At 47.8% G+C, this 16,694-nt stretch overlaps 2 protein-coding genes across 4 annotated transcripts in view; one reads left to right on the top strand and one right to left on the bottom strand.

Annotated features, from left to right (window-relative positions):
* HK3 (hexokinase 3) overlaps positions 1-16,694 on the top strand; it is a 74,628-nt gene that overhangs the window by 36,409 nt on the left and 21,525 nt on the right. The window contains exons 10-19 of one of the 2 annotated variants that reach the window (XM_084839357.1): positions 3,256-3,489; positions 4,587-4,891; positions 5,486-5,634; positions 5,828-5,947; positions 6,621-6,716; positions 8,070-8,169; positions 8,591-8,774; positions 8,874-9,029; positions 9,632-9,862; positions 10,330-10,464. In XM_084839357.1, coding sequence (XP_084695483.1) covers positions 3,256-3,489; positions 4,587-4,891; positions 5,486-5,634; positions 5,828-5,947; positions 6,621-6,716; positions 8,070-8,169; positions 8,591-8,774; positions 8,874-9,029; positions 9,632-9,862; positions 10,330-10,464 — 1,710 coding nt within the window. Of the gene's footprint in view, positions 1-3,255; positions 3,490-4,586; positions 4,892-5,485; positions 5,635-5,827; positions 5,948-6,620; positions 6,717-8,069; positions 8,170-8,590; positions 8,775-8,873; positions 9,030-9,631; positions 9,863-10,329; positions 11,019-16,694 lie in introns of those variants that run through there. The other variant, XM_084839358.1, reaches the window with a different exon arrangement.
* The window catches only part of UNC5A (unc-5 netrin receptor A), a 98,213-nt gene continuing 92,405 nt past the window's right edge, over positions 10,887-16,694 (bottom strand). For both annotated transcript variants that reach the window (XM_084839361.1, XM_084839362.1), the window contains 5 exons: positions 15,716-15,949; positions 14,790-14,939; positions 14,230-14,394; positions 12,274-12,452; positions 10,887-12,009 (listed from right to left, as the gene is read on the bottom strand). In XM_084839361.1, the coding sequence (XP_084695487.1) occupies positions 11,844-12,009; positions 12,274-12,452; positions 14,230-14,394; positions 14,790-14,939; positions 15,716-15,949 (894 nt within the window). In that variant the 3' untranslated portion in view covers positions 10,887-11,843. The remainder of the gene's footprint in view (positions 12,010-12,273; positions 12,453-14,229; positions 14,395-14,789; positions 14,940-15,715; positions 15,950-16,694) is intronic.

Raw genomic sequence — 16,694 nt, 5'->3', positions numbered from 1 at the left:
TAGAACACACAGATACACTGTCATCTCTCTCAGAACAGAACGTCCTGATAGAAGAAGGCATGAAAGAACTGGGCATTGAGGAGTCATTCATAAAGTATATCTCTCATCAGGTGGGAGGAGGGGGTAGAGAAGTTGTGACAAGGAAGATGAGGGGAATTGGTCAAAATGTGACATCACATACTCACATCTTTGTTCTTCCAGCCTAATAATTTAATACTTTGTTATTCTGGGTGCTTCCAGATGGAGGGTTCCTAGCACGACTAATCAGAAGGCATTGTGCTGCGATTCCATATTTTTTTCCTTAACGGATTTCTGCGATAAGGAAAAAGATGGAAGAAGTGGTGGGAAAACATGGTAGGGTCATGAGTGGAAGATGATGTCTGGACCCCCTCTAAAATTCTGTGAATGTGGCAGGGCAATGGCGTTATAAAAGCCTCATCTGAATGCACCCTCCATGGCAATACAGGTGCATTTCCTTGTTTTCACTTGAATATGCTATAGAACACACAGATACACTGTGTATCTGTGTTTCACATAATCTCCTATTTGCCTCCATCTCACCTCTCTGCTTCCTCCAAATCCTGTCTATTTTCTGCTCCTTTTTGCCCCTCTCTGCCTCTCAAAGTGAGGTAGGAAGGTGAGCACTCTAGAGAGCCCCGCTGGTGGGCAAATGCCACTGCAAGAGAGTGCTCAGCACAGCTCTCCACTGAGCCTGCCCAGCCCAAATGCCTTTTTCTGAGCACTGTTTCCTCAGAGCAAAGCCTTGGCAGGGAGGTGACCTTGGAGAACACCTGTGCTGCCATGTCACAAGTGCCGTCTCCCCGCCTGCACTCCCTCTGCCCCTGCCGGCAGCAACACACAGCAGTGGCTCACACTCCACCCCCCTCAGTGGAGGCTCATACTCTCCCCCCCGCACCCCCGGCAGCATGTCCTCCCACCTCAGGTGGTGGTCTTACACCGGCCCTGTGTGGGGTCTTCAGTGTTATTCATTTTCTATATGGGAGTGTTTTCCATGTAGGAAAAAAAGAGGGAAACCAGTCTATAATTAGTTCTTCATGTCTAAGTATGACAAGTGGCTGTCATACTTCTTCATATATGGAAAGGGCATTTATGTATGACATATATTTGAAGGGACCCTGTGAAAAATGAGAGAGCGACCCCACAATACTAGGAGAGTAAGCAATGCTGGCTCCTTGTAAAATGCTTTGCTCATCAGGAGATAGCTTCACAAGTACATTCTCCTGCACTGGCATGAATTCCTTCCTCCCTTCCCTTGTCAGCCTTAACCATGGTTTATTTTTATTTATTTATTTATTTTTATTTATTTATTACATTTATATCGCACCATTTTTCCTCGTTAAGAAACCCAAGGCAGGGTACATAATCCTCCCCCTATCCATTTTATCCTCACAACAACAGCCCTTTGAGGTAGAGTGGGCTGAGAGTCTGTGACTGGCCCAAAGTCACCTAGTGAGCTTCCATGGCCAAGTGGAGACTAGAACCCAGATCTCCCAGCTCCCAGTCCAACACTCTAGCCACTACACCCCTCTGGTTTAGTAGTACATCTGCACTGAAATTAACTATGGTTAATTTAACTAGGTTCCTCTTAATCATTATTTGCAAACCCACTTCATGCCCTGATTAAGCTTAGAAACTTGGTTAGCATTTACCACAGTTAACAGCAGTGCAGATGTAACATTCATTAAATTAGATTAAGGGAGAGGAGCAGATTTTGTATGTGAGAGGGCATGTGGGTGGCAGTGTGTATTCCCAAGTTTGACTCCCAGTTTGCAGACCATGGTTTGTAGGAAGGCTGTGTTACATTTGCGCAGGGCCACACTGGTAGGAGAAATTCAGTTCTAATATTTGCAGAAGTATGCATATTGTGGAAAAACTGCTGCACATAAGCTATATTGGGTTGGAAATAACCTACTACCACTTAGAGTTGTTGGAGAAGCACTCCTAAAACCTCAGACCAATGCGCTGCAACTGTCAAGAAGGCAAACAGAGTTTTAGGGATTATTAGTAAAGGGTTAGAAGATATTACAGCTCCTATATAGATCACTGATGTGGTCTCACTGTCCTCAAAAAAGGAAACCCCATCTCAAAAAAAAAAGTGGCAAGAAAGCAACCAAAGTAGCAACTGATATAGAACACCTTCTCTGGTGTTCAGACGATTAGGGCTTTCAAAAAAGACAGAAGAAGAATTATGACTGACATATATAGAGGTATATACTAAACTGAGTAAGGGGAATAGTTTTTTAAAATTTCTTTCACATAATTCTACTAGTGAACGACAACACATTACAAGTTTAAAACTAGCCTAGTGTGGTATGTGGTGCACAGGTGACCTGTGAAACTCTCCAGTAGTATAAAGGCTGGCTCTAATTACTTTTGCATTTCCAGAGAGGCCCCAGGTATACCAGGTTCACGAGATGCCTTTTCTTGTACTCTCGGTAAACTACATGTATGGGATTCTTGGCGGGCTGCATTGTATGAGATTTCACATGAGAATGTGAGTGTCTCATGTGATTCAGGGCCTATTCTAGAGATTGGGAAGCTGAAGCCATCCCAGAGGATGGAGATAGATGTTCTCTATGGTATGGGCTTTAAGTAGCTCTGGTCCCATACTTCCCCACCACCCCACATACACTTAATTTTAATTTTGCTATCGAAGAACTAAATTTACAAATACACTTTATTAGAGTAAGTTTCATGTCCAAGAATGTAATTGGGAAGAACTACAATTTAGTGATAGCGCACATGCCTTGCATACAAAAGGTCCCAGGTCCGATCCCTGGTATCTCCAGGTGGGGCTGGGGAAGACTCCTCTCTGAAACTGTGGAGAGCCACTGCCTGTCAATGTTGACAATACTGAGCTAGATGGACCAATGGTCTCACTCGGTATAATGCATCTTCCAATGTTCCTAAGCATAGTACAAGTTCATTTAGTATATAAAAGTGAAATCAAGGTATAAGATTCACTCCTGTCTTGAGAGTTAACACCGTAGTAAATAAAGCCCACCTTCTGACACATGTATCTTGTTCTGTTCCTTTCTACGTCCTTCTGTAATACATGAGCTTAAATAGAAGAGCAGCTGTCCACCCATGCCTGTAGCAATCCATTATAGATGGAGGGTTCAAAGATTTCCATTTAGAGGCAATATTAACCTTTACTGAGGTCAATGAACAATTAACCAGTTCAGAGTCTTGCTCATGCCTCCTCCTTAACTCATGTATGTTTTTTAATCACAGTGAAAAGGTGGGTCTAGCCAAAGCCAAGAGCTTCCTTTTTCGCCTGGGACTGGTGGCAAGCAACCAAGACTGCTTTCACATGCAGCAGATATGCCAAGCTGTATTTGTCCGTTCTGCCAACCTCTGTGCTGCTGGTTTGGCTGCCATCCTTACTCATATCCGTACTACTCGAGGGCTGTCAGAGCTGAAGATTTTTATGGCTGTGGATGGAGACTTGTACAGGAGCAAGACGCAGTAAGGAGTTGTATTGGGTATAGGAGCATTTATTGAGATCAGAACCAAGAGGCCCACCAATCCCACTATTCATTGGACCACTGGACAACAATCACAGTATCCTTGACTCCCTTTTATGAGCAGATCTTTGGATCAAGCTTTCTCCTAGATTGGATTAATCAGCCAAGAGCACCCTTCTTCCAGTGGCTTATCTATCCAAATATTCCTCTTCAACCTAGAAGACCGTTAAGTCAGTATAGCTGTTCGTTCTTTCCTACTATTAATTAGGGATGTTGGAGAAATCCACAATGGAACCAAATGAGTTCAGATATTTATGAATCTGACCCACACATTCTGCAACGGACTGGCTTCTCCCCTGCTGGATGGATTCTGCAGACTTGTGCACAGTTTTTCTAACTTTCCTGAATTTTGCACAAATTTTGTCGTAGAAAAATATGCAAAATAAAAACAAAAACCATCCAAGAATGTGCATTTCCCCCCATAGGCTAAAATGTGAAAATGTGCATTTGGGGGGAATTTGCACACTTTAATGTGTGCGAATTTGTGCAAATGTGCATTTGTGCGAATGCATATTTGGGTAAATTTGTAACTAAAAAATCTGATTCCGTTGATAGGCAGGTGACAGAATGAAAGGCACCTGACAATCCATGAAACACAGACAGAACTAATTTTATACAATCTGTACATCCATACTATCAATTCAGCAAACCTATCCAGCCCTTTCTCCTGCTGAACAATTCTTTCTAGGACAGTAACCCCATATACCAATCAGACAAATGGATCCATCCATCTAAGTCTCTCTCAGCTTTGATCAGTTTCCTGGGACAGTGGAACCTCCCAAGCTAGAGGATCTATTCACACAATCAAAGTGAAGAGGCTGTGGTTTCAGGAAGTGAGCTCAGTTGTTGTTTTGATGTTTGGATAATGTCAACAAGCCCAAAGACTAATCCATCCACAAATCTTCCTAATCCTCTCAGAGCTGACAATTGTAATGAGGAGGATAGGCCAAAAAAGGCACATAACCAGCATCATGGCCTGAGTTAGCATTAGGGTTAGCCATTGTTCTTCAAAGTCTCTGACATTTCTTCTTCCTCCAGGTATGGTGAGATGCTGCAGCAGACATTGACATCGCTGACTCCTGAATGTGCCACCACATTCATCCTGTCAGAGGGTGGCAGTACCTTAGGGGCTGCCCGAATGGCAGCTGTGGCAGTAAGGCTGAAAAACCAGCGCCAGGGGGTGGCACAGGTCCTGGCACCTTTCCGACTTTCTATGGTAGACCTTGAAAGACTGCGGAACTTGATGAGACAGGAGATGGAGAAGGGACTGTCGAAGGAGACCAACAGCAAAGCCTCTGTCCGCATGTTGCCCACTTTTGTCTGCCATTTGCCTGATGGCACTGGTGAGGGCAGAGAACAAACTGCTGGGGAATGTCTCTATCTCTAGGGAGGGAAGAGCCTTTCAGTGCTGAGATGGTCTTTATTTCCTCAGGGAAGCTGTCCTGGGTCAGGAGAAAGCTTCCCAGGCTGTTAGGGCTTACCTGGGGCAGGCCTTTGATTTGACTGGAGACTGTTGCTGCTGTTTATGTTCCTCTCACTGAGATGGGCACAGCATAACCAATGCAGATATCTTTTAGCACGTCTAGAACAGGAATTTCCAACCTTTTCAGACCTGGGACACCACCCCCCCTTTAGCCCAAACATGTCTTTAGGGACCCACTTCTTAATTGTTTACCATATATTTGTATGGTGGTAGTGCTTCTGTTGCAACCCGCCTCAGGTCAGGGACCCAGTAGTGGGTCCCAAGCCATCAATTGAAAATCGGTGTGCTGGAGAGCAAATGGGATACTTCCTCTGGGCCATTTTGTTGAGGCTGCTAGCACTGACCCCAGGAGAAGAGGCTAAAGTAAGTTGCACTTGCAGCAACCTGGAGCAGGTGGTAGGTTGTGGGAAATAGTCTCTTTCACCCAAGCTCTTTGTCTGTATACCTTTTGTAGAGAATGGTGACTTCCTGGCACTGGATCTGGGTGGAACCAATTTCAGAGTGCTGCTGGTGCAGGTGCGAAGCAAACAGGAGGGTGGCGTGCACATGATCAGTGAGGTTTACACCATTCCAACGGAAATAACTCAGAGTACTGCACAAAAGGTAGGTGCAGGAGAGGAGGTGATGTGGCTGGATTGAATGGGCCTTTGTTATAGACTGGCTGGGTCCCACAGCAGTGACACTGGTGCCTATGGGGATGGATGCTCCTATTTGTGTTGGGACCAGCAGCCCTTTGCTAGTGGAGTCATCTCCTCTCCAAATTTGTTTCTCACTGATGCCTCTTTCATTCCTGCAGCTCTTTGACCACATTGTTAGCTGTATTGTGGATTTCCAAACTAAGAATAACTTGTTGGGAACTGTGCTGCCGCTGGGTTTCACTTTTTCCTTTCCCTGCAATCAAATAAGCCTGGACAAGGTATGGATCAACAAGGGATGGGAACCTCATGCTGAGCTGGTGGAATGTCTTTTGCGGGGGGAGGGGGTGAGAGAGACTTGAGGCTGAACTAGCTTGTGGTGCCCAAGATGGAGAGAGGAAATTCTCCAGATATGATGAGAACAGCATTGCTGCTATACCATTTGCAAATAATTTGAAATAGAAGCTCAGAGGATTGCCTGATATATTCATGTGGTCTCCCAATAGTGAAATCCAACTATCTGTTGAGAACGTCACTATGGACAAAAATCCTATTAGGGCATCTCCCCAATAGTACCAATCTCTCCATCCTATACTCGGGCACAGCATTGTGTATGCTACAGTTCTGTACAAGCACAGAAAAGCTGCCAAAGTTGGCATGGGCAAGTTTCAAATGCTTATAGTTGCAAAGATAAACTTGAAAATGGGCGAGCAATGCCTGATGAAAACTCAACATGTAGAGGGGCTAGTGAATGTTGTTACTCTTTTTAGACACAGTGTCCTGCCTATACTTACCCAGAGGCAGATCCCCTGCTGCTACCTCTGTAGTGCCGTGTAGCTACAGCAGAGTCCAAAGCCCTCCTCAGATAACGTATAGGGGGCAAGCAGTGCAGAGAAAGTAATCCAGCTGCACACAAACCAGATGTACAATTCCATTTTGCTCTTGGTTTCATAGGGCATCTTGCTGAGATGGACCAAGAGATTCAGTGCCTCAGGTACTGTGGGAGAAGATGTTGTGAGTTTGCTGAGAGAGGCAATACAGCGTCAACAGGTATGTTAGGGCTTGCACTGTGCAAAGAGCTGGATAGATTTGGCAGGGGTTAGGGTTTGCCTTGGACTGTTCAGACTGGCCCAGTTTGGATGTAATGCTAATCATGAGCTTTGTGCTTGTGTATGCTGCCCGATCACTCCTGCTGCAAGTGGAAATGCCTAAACAAACCACCAACCTTGTGTCCATGCCTTGTTTATGTGTGAACCAGGAACTCTGGCTTATGACTCTGGCTTGTTGAGGGAGAAACAAGCCAGTTTCCTGTTCTCATGTCACGATAAACAAACCATGGACAGAAGGTCTGTCATTTGTTTAGCCACTTGCAGCAGGAGGGATCAGGCAGCATGCATGAGCATGCTGCTCATAAACAATAGGCCAGGGTTCCCCCAGCACCCTGGCTGATCATTACATCCAAGCTGGGTAGGGACTAATTACCTGCGATATGCATACTCACACAACAGTGGCCTGACACCTGCTTTTTCAAAAGGGAAATGCAATTTCCTATCCACCAAATGTGAGCTTGCCTTATGTGGAACCAGGTGGGGAGCAGAAGGTATGTTTTTTGCGGGACCATTTAGAGCAGAGAAGCATCAAGCAAGCACACACTCCCCACAAATTGCCCCTCCCCCAGCAGCTTTCCCCTAGGAAAACATTGCATGTTTATTACACATGCATGCATATGGTATATCGCTCTGCCCACAGGGTTTTGGTTTAATCTAACTTGGTATCTCACACATGTTTGGTGGAGAGTGTGTGTATGAGAGAGAGACAGACAAACAGACAGACAGAATATGTGTTGGGGTGTGCAAGGTGGGAGATAAGTTAGGTTCATATCTTTTGTCAGTGTTAGGAAGTGGGGTATTTATTTGGTAGAGTTCATGTACTTTGGATATGGCATAAGGGGCAGAAAAGGGAAGGCTTGCAGCTGGAGATGACTGAGGTGAAAGAATTGTATGTCAAGCTTGGGAGGTTTTATGCCATAGTGGCGTTCAAGCATTGCTGTCCTTTATATTCTTGATGGGGCTTGCTTAATGCCTTCCTCCTTTCCTAGTGCCCCCTCAACCCTCCCAGTCTGCTCTGTGGTGGGTCACTACATATCCCAGTGAGAGGGTGGAAGGCATAGCAGCAGCCCTTGTGTCCTTCCACCAGGCTAGCTGGATAGCAGTGAGAGAGCTTTAGAGCTCCCTTCAGGCTGATGGCCCCAAGGATACACAGAGGGGAGAAAGAGGGGGCCTATTTCCCAGGCGACAGGGCCTGTGGGTCTGTGCTGGTTACTGTGGTGATAGGGAATCGTGTTGCTTGGTAACACATCTTGCGGCTCTCTCTGACTGTCTCTCCCTCCCTTTCTCTTCCCAGCACATTGATGTAGATGTGGTTGCCTTAGTGAATGACACTGTGGGAACCATGATGGCATGTGCCTATGTTGACCCCAAGTGTGAGGTTGGCCTCATTGTCGGTAAGGAGAGGGGTATTGCTTTATGATTTATTTTAAGGAGTTATACTCTGCCCTTCAGTAAAATTCCCAGGACAGCTGAGGATAGGGAGTTGGAGCAGTCTTGGGTGGACAGTGAGATTATATACGTGATGCCCTCTTTGAAATCCAGGGGGGATGTCTTCCCAAGGGCAGATGCCCTTCTCCACTCTGTTTGAGTCTATGGCCTCCTTTTGTGATTTATGGCCAGAGGCTGGGTTGCTCCAGAGGTCTGCTCCTTGGCAGGTAAGCCTTTCTCTGTAATGAGACATTTGGAATGGAAACGTAACCGGCCTGAAGATTCTTCCTCCAGCCTTGAGCCCAAGAGTTTCCTGGCTCAGAGTGGGGAAGAATATGCTGGCCCATTTAGAGCAGTGACCCATGTCCATCCCTTATTTTATCTCAGGAACGGGTTCCAATGCTTGCTACATGGAAGAGATGAGGAATGTGGGCACTGTGGAGAGTGACGAGGGCAGAATGTGTATCAATATGGAATGGGGGGCATTTGGAGACGATGGCTGTCTTGAACACTACATAACATCTTTTGATGACATAGTGGATAGAGAAACCCTCAATCCTGGCCAGCAGAGGTGAGACTGGAGAACTGTAGTTGGGAGTGGGTTGGTGTCTGCAGTGATGGCTGCCTCCAGAGTCTCCCTGTGTGGCACTCATCCCCATCTCCCCTACAGGTATGAGAAGCTCATCAGTGGCATGTACCTGGGCGAGATAGTGCGCTATATTCTGCTGGAGCTAGCATCTCGCAAGATCCTCTTTAAGGGCCGAGAGTCATTTATACTTCAGACCAAAGACATCTTCCCCACCAAATTCCTAACACACATCGAGGAGTAAGTCAATATCTCTTGAACCTAAGCCAGAAAACCTGCCATTCCATGTAGATTCTAGGTTCTGGTGCAGAAGTCATATTCCTCAGAATGTCAGTTTGAGGCTTTGTTTGCAAAAGACTCCATTGTTCAAGGTGCAATTTCTCTCTGCCTCTCTGGAGGAGGTCTATCCTCCTTTGGTTAATTTTTTAACTCCATCTTGCCGAACCTTACATCTCCTTCTGAGAAACAGCTCCCCCTTGTCCCAGATTCTAAATACTGCAAGCATACAAACTGAGCAAGTTTATGGAAAGCAGGCAACTTTGCATACATTCTGTTGATTTTAATAATTTGTTTTGAGCACCAAATTTGAGTGTTTATCATGCAGAATTTTGGTTTGTTTTTTATTTGGACACAGTGCTGACATTTGTGCTTTGAATGTGCAAACTCAGTCACTGGTCACAGTTGATCACGTAGACCCCTGGGTTCTTTCAGGATGCATGTCTAAGAGAGAGAGACCCCTTTTGAACAGAACAGAATAGATGCCAAAGCCCCCACATTTCCACTTACCATACAGCCCAAGAAGGTGCAAGAGTCCACCACTGATTCTAATGTTCTGAAAGCAGCAGCCAAGGCCACCATTACATTTGTGACATCTTGGAAGATTTCGGCTTGAGCGTGACTCCTGAGGATGCCGAGGTGGTGAGGGAAGTGTGCCACGCTGTGTCTTCACGTGCTGCTAAGGTGTGTGCAGCTGGAGTAGCTGCAATTGTGGAGAAGATCCGAGAGAACAAGCACATGACAAAGCTGGAGGTGACAGTTGGTGTGGATGGGACGCTGTACAAGATGCACCCTTAGTGAGTTGGTTTTTCCGCATCAGGTGGTGGGGCAAGCGAGGCTTCAACTAAACACATGGCATGGAAAAGAGTGGAAGCCTTGGTTGCCCACTGGATGGCATGACCAGGATGGGCAGAGATGGCAGCAACTGTATTTGGGGGCATAGGAGAGATTGAGCTGGGACTGGTCTATACAAAGCCAGAGGGCCCTAGGGCTTGGAGATACTGTGATAAAGGGTGGCTATCGCTAAGCTGCTGTATAATCTATGGACACCATATGCCTGTCTTCAGGGTTCTGCAGTGCCAGTTTAGATCATTAAGAGGGATTTTGCCCCTATTTTGTGGCAAGGAAAGAGGCATAAACTGCAAGGACCTATGATGCCAGGTAGCATGTAACCCAGGTGCTGTGTTGCTAGCAGGGGTGGGTGAAATTCTCGGCTGAACATCAGCTTCTCTTGCTCACAGACTTTCTCCCTTTCTGCTTCCAGCTTTTCAAAAAAACTTCAGGACACAGTGGCACTGCTGGCTCCAGGCTGTAGCGTCAAATTCTTGCTGTCAGAGGATGGCTCAGGGAAGGGAGCTGCACTGATTGCTGCTGTGGCCTGCCGTGCAAAGACCCACCAGTAAGGAGGACACTGGATCATTCTTTATCAGGTCCAGACCTTGCTCTACAGCACGGAGTTTCACTCTTCTTTGAGGCAGCTGCGCAAAGTTGCAGGAAAGACAAGTCGGAGTAGTTGTGGGTGTTTCATCTTTGCAGCTCTGTTTAACATCTATGACTGATGCTCAAGCAAGGGGGGGGGGAAATAAACCAAATTCCTGCAGCCCCCTGGATTCTCAAGCTCCCTTTTTCTGAAGAGCCAGGCCCCAAGGTAGCTCTGACTTCGGGATCTAAAATGGAGGTTCCTGGACGTTATTCCCACACCCCCAGGGCTTTCAGGAGAGCTCTGCTGAGTCCTTGATCTCTAGCCAAGGGCTCTGTCTGGCTTCAGATCTGGTGATACTTCCATCGGTTCAGTGTGAGTATAGACACAAGAAGCCCCATGTAGCAATATATATATATAATTTATTTACATTCATGCCCGCCAAAACGTTGTGCGGGACGCTTATATGTACATAAGGCCAAGTGTAAATACTTGAATGCACTTGAATACAGAATAAAAAACGATCTTTACACAATACGGCATGGACCCGTCTGGTCCAGCACACGTTCACTGCACAGATTGGACTGCCACGCACACGCACAATTCCCTTTGCATATACACTGGGCAAGGACTAAGGAGGCACAGATCCAGCCATCAAGTACAGCATGGCCCTCAGCCCTGGGCTGCCCTCTGCCTATATCTCCTGTCCCTCCCTTGTCCCCTTGGGGTTCCCAGTGTCTGCAAACCACCAACCCCTGGGCTTCCCTCTATGACTGAGTCTTGAGTATCTCTTGGACTGGAGCAAAAATATACAGAGATGGCTCCGGAATTATCCTGAGCTATCTCACCACCTTCTACCTTAGCACAGCATGGGGCTTCCTGGGGGCCGCAGTGGGAGGGGCACAGACATCTGAGCTCCAAGACCAAGCTTACCTGTTTGTCCTGGCCACGCACAGTGAGCACTCGGCTAGCCATCTCCCTTCCCCTTTCTTCCTGTGCTAGGGTAGAAGAGGGCCTTGGGCACATGACCAAGCCAGCTATTAGCATGTCAGAATCCATTGCCAGCCTACTCCAGCAGAATGGACAGGCCTCCCTCAGCCAGTCCCAGACCTGCCTCAGTAGCAGCACACCAGGCCAGGCCTTCAGTCACCTTTTCCATGGCTACAGGAGACTGAGCGCAGTGTGCTTGCCTTCCGTCTGTATTTGGCACAAGGAATAGAGGGCATGAGGCCAGCATGCCTCAGGCAGGGCACACAGGCATAGTCAAAGCAGGACAAGTGCGGAAGCACTGTCCCCTTCCAATGGAGATGCCCCCTGTCATTCCCCAGCGAAGGCCTGTGCTGCCCCCTCCAAGTGCCTTAGCACTCAGCCTCTGAAACCATGAAAAGGGAGCTGTCCTGCTTGCCCACCTCGGCCACAGCAGCAGCCAGCTGGTTGAGGTTCCCATTGGGGAAGTGACGAGCCTCCCATAAGTTCAAGATCATGGCTGTTGGGCTGGGTTTCGAAGCAAAGAAGCTGAGATGGCTGTGGAAAGAGGGGAAGTCGTCACAATCCAGATCAGAATCCCCAGTACCACTCTCCTCCCCTTCCTTGCCCCCCCTCCCCAGTATGCCTCAGGAGAAATAATGTGGCCACAGCTGGGTGTGTTTTGCCCCTTCATAAAGAAACCCCAATTTCACTTCCATAGCCCAGACAGTCACCCTATTCATCTGCTGCTAAGGCAAGATCCACCCACTCTGTGGTCTATGCTAGCTGTGGAGCACAGCTTTATACAGAGAATCCCTTTACCTGTCGAGGTGCAGCTTTTGGGCTAATGCTCTCCAGTCAGCCCCACGGGCCCCTGGCGCATCCAGGCTGCTTATGATCTTCTGACGGATGAGGAAGGGGATCTTGAAGGCACTGGGGCCCACCAGGGCAGGGGAGCCAGCCTCGTTTTCTGGGGGCAGCCAGTCTGAGAACCGTGCATCCTGGGAAGAGGAGAGCAGCTATTAGGACTGACAGGGCAAATGGAGTCTTCATAGTGGGAGCTCTGGGATGAGATCAGGAGCTGGCTGGGATGATGAGGCCTTCTAGTTTTTATTCTATTTGTTCTGAGGCTAGTTTTAAGTGAGGGCGGGGGGAGGCCCCCTGACACAATATGATTTCCTGCCAGATATTCCCCAGGAGGGCCTTCTTAGGTTTAGAGAAGAGGAGGGATACCCAAAGATCACAAAGAATATATCCTGCTCACCTGAGAAAAGCAGAATGGGAAGGAAACACTAAAGAGGGTGGACTGTGCTGTGGGGAAAATGAGCCTTTTCTTGAGGTGAAGGACAGTGATGTGCAGCCTGGGTGTACTCTACACACATAAGCACTATGGCCTAAGAGAAATGGAGTTCTGTGACTTCTACAAATTATGCAAACTGAGCATAATTATTATTTAGCCATTAGTCTGGTTTCTGAGATTTCAGCAAGCATTGGCCATGTGCTTTCAAGCATATCTTCACAGCATTAAGAACTAGAAAAAATGCTGAGGTTCTTAGAATGCTAAATTTTGTATAATGGGGAATCTCAGGCCCCTCCTGGGGACTGAATCTGACCCTCCAGGGTTCCCCAGATGGCCACAGACCCCTTCCCACAACCACCAATCATTTGGTGGTTGCCTGGCTTTCTAAAAGGCTGGAATGCCTCTCCTAAGGCTTAGTTGCTGGCAATGGGAGCTTTAAGTTACAATGTGTTGGTATTTGGGGCCATGCCCCTTTTGTCTTTAAACCTGCAACCTTTGCTTTTGGCCCTGCCCACCACTGGAATGCCCCCCCGCTGCCGCCGCCACCCTGCCCGAGCTTCTCCGAAATGGAATTCAGCCCTCGGGCTGAAAGAGGTTCCACACCCCTGCTGTACATTGGGTTGCTTCTTATGTAACATTCCCACCTTCATAAGTAATGGTTTATGAAGCCAGGGATGAGCACTAGGCCTATGCAGCCCTTACTCCTCCCCTTGCATGGCAGCTTTGTCACAGAGATCTAGTAGATTTATATCAGAATTCCCTGTTATGTCTGAAATGGGGAGCTCTGGTTTAATGCTGGTTTACTAAACAGGATATTAAGCCATGATCAGAGTCTGGCTTAATATCCTGGCTGGTAAACAACGTTGAGCCTTAGTTGCCCATTTCAAATGGAATGGGGAACTCTGGTTTAAACAAACCAGGAACTGTGTTGAAGCCGGCATGGGAGGCTTCATGGGAGGGAATGAGAGACGAGAGAGGGACATGTAGGCCTGGCACTCTTCTTGGTTCATAAACCATGTTTTATGAAGCCAGGAATGTTATGTCTGGACTGTCCCATTCGATGCTTTTTCTGAGCATGCACAGAACTGGAGCCTACAGTTAACCCGGGCTGTGTGTTGTTGGGACGGAAAAGAAAGCAGGTGGAAGAGGCATTCTGTATAACAAGGAAAACCTTCTTGACACAGCCTGATCACCCCTCTTGAGACTGTTCAAGCGGAACTCCATGAGATGGTGTAATGGGCACCATCTCATGGAGCCCCTATAATACACTAGCTGCAAATTCACATAAGGTACTTGGAACCTGTTCAGAAGGTAGAAAGGCGTTCACCCAGCTGAATGCCTTGCTGCTGACCAGCTTCCCCCAATGTGGCACCCTCTAGATGTCTTGGACGACAACTCCCACCATCCCCAGCTAGCATGGACGTGACAAAAGTCATCTTGCTAATCCTCGTTTTCCTGCATTGTGTCCTTGGCCTCACCTTGGCAATGTTGAAGTCAATATTGAAGCTCTGCCCATCGCCCTCCACCTGCCAGATCCAGATTTTGCAGGCCAACTGGCAAGTGCTTGTGCTGAGTCGCTCCAGCGTGAAGGTGCAGTGCAGGTAGGGCTGCAGCCCGCTCCAAAGGTGATAGAAGGGAATCTCCTGTGCAGAGAGAGGGTAAGCTGAGGTTGGGGTGTGTGGCTTTCCTAAAGGGGGATGAAGAATGACGTTTCTCCAGGATGACAAAGCCAAATGCGTCAGCAGGTGCCCGCAGAGTCAAGACCAAGGGCAGCAGAAGTAACTACTACCTGCTCCAAAGAAGGACTTGACTGCAGATAGGGTACTTGGCTTGAGAAGGGCATGGCAACTCTCAGTGGGGTATTCCTGGGCTTGAATTGTGTGTGTCGCGGCGGGGGGGCTCTGAATTGCAGCAAACAAAGACGAAAACGGAGGAGATGATGTAGAATGGAAACTAGTTCCAGCTCTTATGGGCAAAGAGTGTACATACATCCTGTTTTGGATGAAGAACATGCCCCAGAGCTAGTGGGCACACTTGCCTGATAGCTGACAAGGAGCTTGCTCTTCCACAGTGAGCTGGGTACATCATGGATGGAGAGGCGCAGGTTGTGGTAACTGTCCTTGAAGTGTAGGATCCGTGGCGCACCAATCAGCTGGCCCCCCATCTGCTTCTCTATTTGTACCACTTCCTGTGATGGCGGGAACAAAGGGGGTGGGGAAGGAGAGGCTGAGCATCTAGGACCACCGACACCCGTTTCTCAGGGGCCACCACCTGCTGGCTCAATACTTGCTGAGCCATCACATGGACTATGGAGATGCAAGGAACTGGCCTATGTTGCTGTGCCCACATTTCTGAGTGGCAAATATTAGCCATCACTGGGGGTAATGGTGAGGAAGGCAGGGGGCCTATGTAAGGTGGAGTTAAACACCTAGTGTCCACGGTGTAGGATGGTTTTCATGAGAGGCAGTATGTTGGTTACACTGTCAGTGGCGCTGAAGTGCCACACGCACCTGTGCCTTACTCCAGCATTAAAGCTGGACACCAGTGTTTCCCGTGGCAGTGTTCTTGAGCAAATAATAGCTTACTGACACTGGGGAGAGCATACTAGTTGGGCATAGGTGTGGCATTTGTGAAAGGAGGGTTAGTGGTGTGTGTGTGTGTGTGTGTGTTTCCAGGGAAATATTTGGTGTAGTGGTTAGACTGTTGGAGTAGGACTGGGGAGACCTGGGTTCTAGTCCCCACTTGGCCATGAAGCTCACTGGGTGACTTTGGGCCAGTCACTGACTCTCAGCCTAACCTACCTCACAGGGTTGTTATGAAGATAAAATGGAGAGGAGGATCATGTACGCCACCATGGGCTCCTTGGAGGAAAGGCAGTATATAAATGTAACAAATAAATAAATAAAAATACTTTGAGGCTGCCTTTAAGGGTAAAATCCTTCCGGGGTCTCTTAGTAGTAGTACCTTGAGTGCATCACGTGTGTCGCTGAGGCAATACACACGGACATCATATTCCAGCCCAGTACAAGTTGTTGGTGCAAAAAGAACCAGTTTGAGGCGCTTTGAAGCAGCCATGCTGAGTGATTCCCCCACCAGGGCAAAGCGGCCCAGTTGCTCGGTGAAAATGTAGCAAGACTGGGGTTCCAGCTGGCAGTGGTAGAGTTCTGAGGGGGCCGGCTCACCCAGGTGCAGCACGTCCTGAGAGGATGGGAAAGGTGGGGGGAGAAAGATAACTCTAGTCAGTGCTTATGCACATGGGGAGAGCACAGACAGACACAGAACTGGCATGACAAGGCATAGTGGACAAAGGAGCAGAGGGCCCAAATGGACAAGATGCAGACCTACCGTGGGTGATAATGGTAAATACAGGGGTGGCAGAAGAAGGATGCTGACTGATATGACAACAGCTGGCACAGAGGGAGATTGGCCTGGTGTGGGTGGTGTAAGGGTAGCATAGAGTTGGTATATACAATCAGGGATGCAGCACAGGCCTGAGAGGACAGAAGGCCTGCTGTTGTCTAGGTGTGTCCCGCAAAGTTTGCACTACGTTCCACTTGGTCTGAGGGCCCAGGATGCATCAGAGTCCTCACTGCAGGGCACAGACGAAAATCTCCTCTCAGGAGTTCAAATGTGCTTGTGCTGGGGAGCATACAGCCCATTTGATTCTATTAATGCTATAGCAAGGCTGTGTATGTTCTCCAATTTGGCAGAAGTGTAGAAAAAAGCATAGGGCATATAGTGCTGGAGACAGAATCCAGCTTTCGTTTTTCTAAAAAAGCAAACCTCGCTCATTTGGATGCAAAGAGTGGCCTGAAACTATCTGGCTAATGCCTAATGAAGCCAGAGGGATGACCCAATAAGATTTCCAGTGTTTCCAGGGGATGGGAATTCGGTGCCATGTCTGCTTGCTTGCTTGCTTGTTTGCGTCATGCCATAACTGGGT

Source organism: Heloderma suspectum, chromosome 2 (genome assembly GCF_057233095.1).
Source record: "Heloderma suspectum isolate Gila_16-S chromosome 2, 16-S_ref, whole genome shotgun sequence".
NCBI classification, from domain to species: domain Eukaryota; kingdom Metazoa; phylum Chordata; class Lepidosauria; order Squamata; family Helodermatidae; genus Heloderma; species Heloderma suspectum.
Note: the sequence above shows the minus strand (reverse complement) of the source record. Positions and strands in the feature narration are given on the sequence as shown.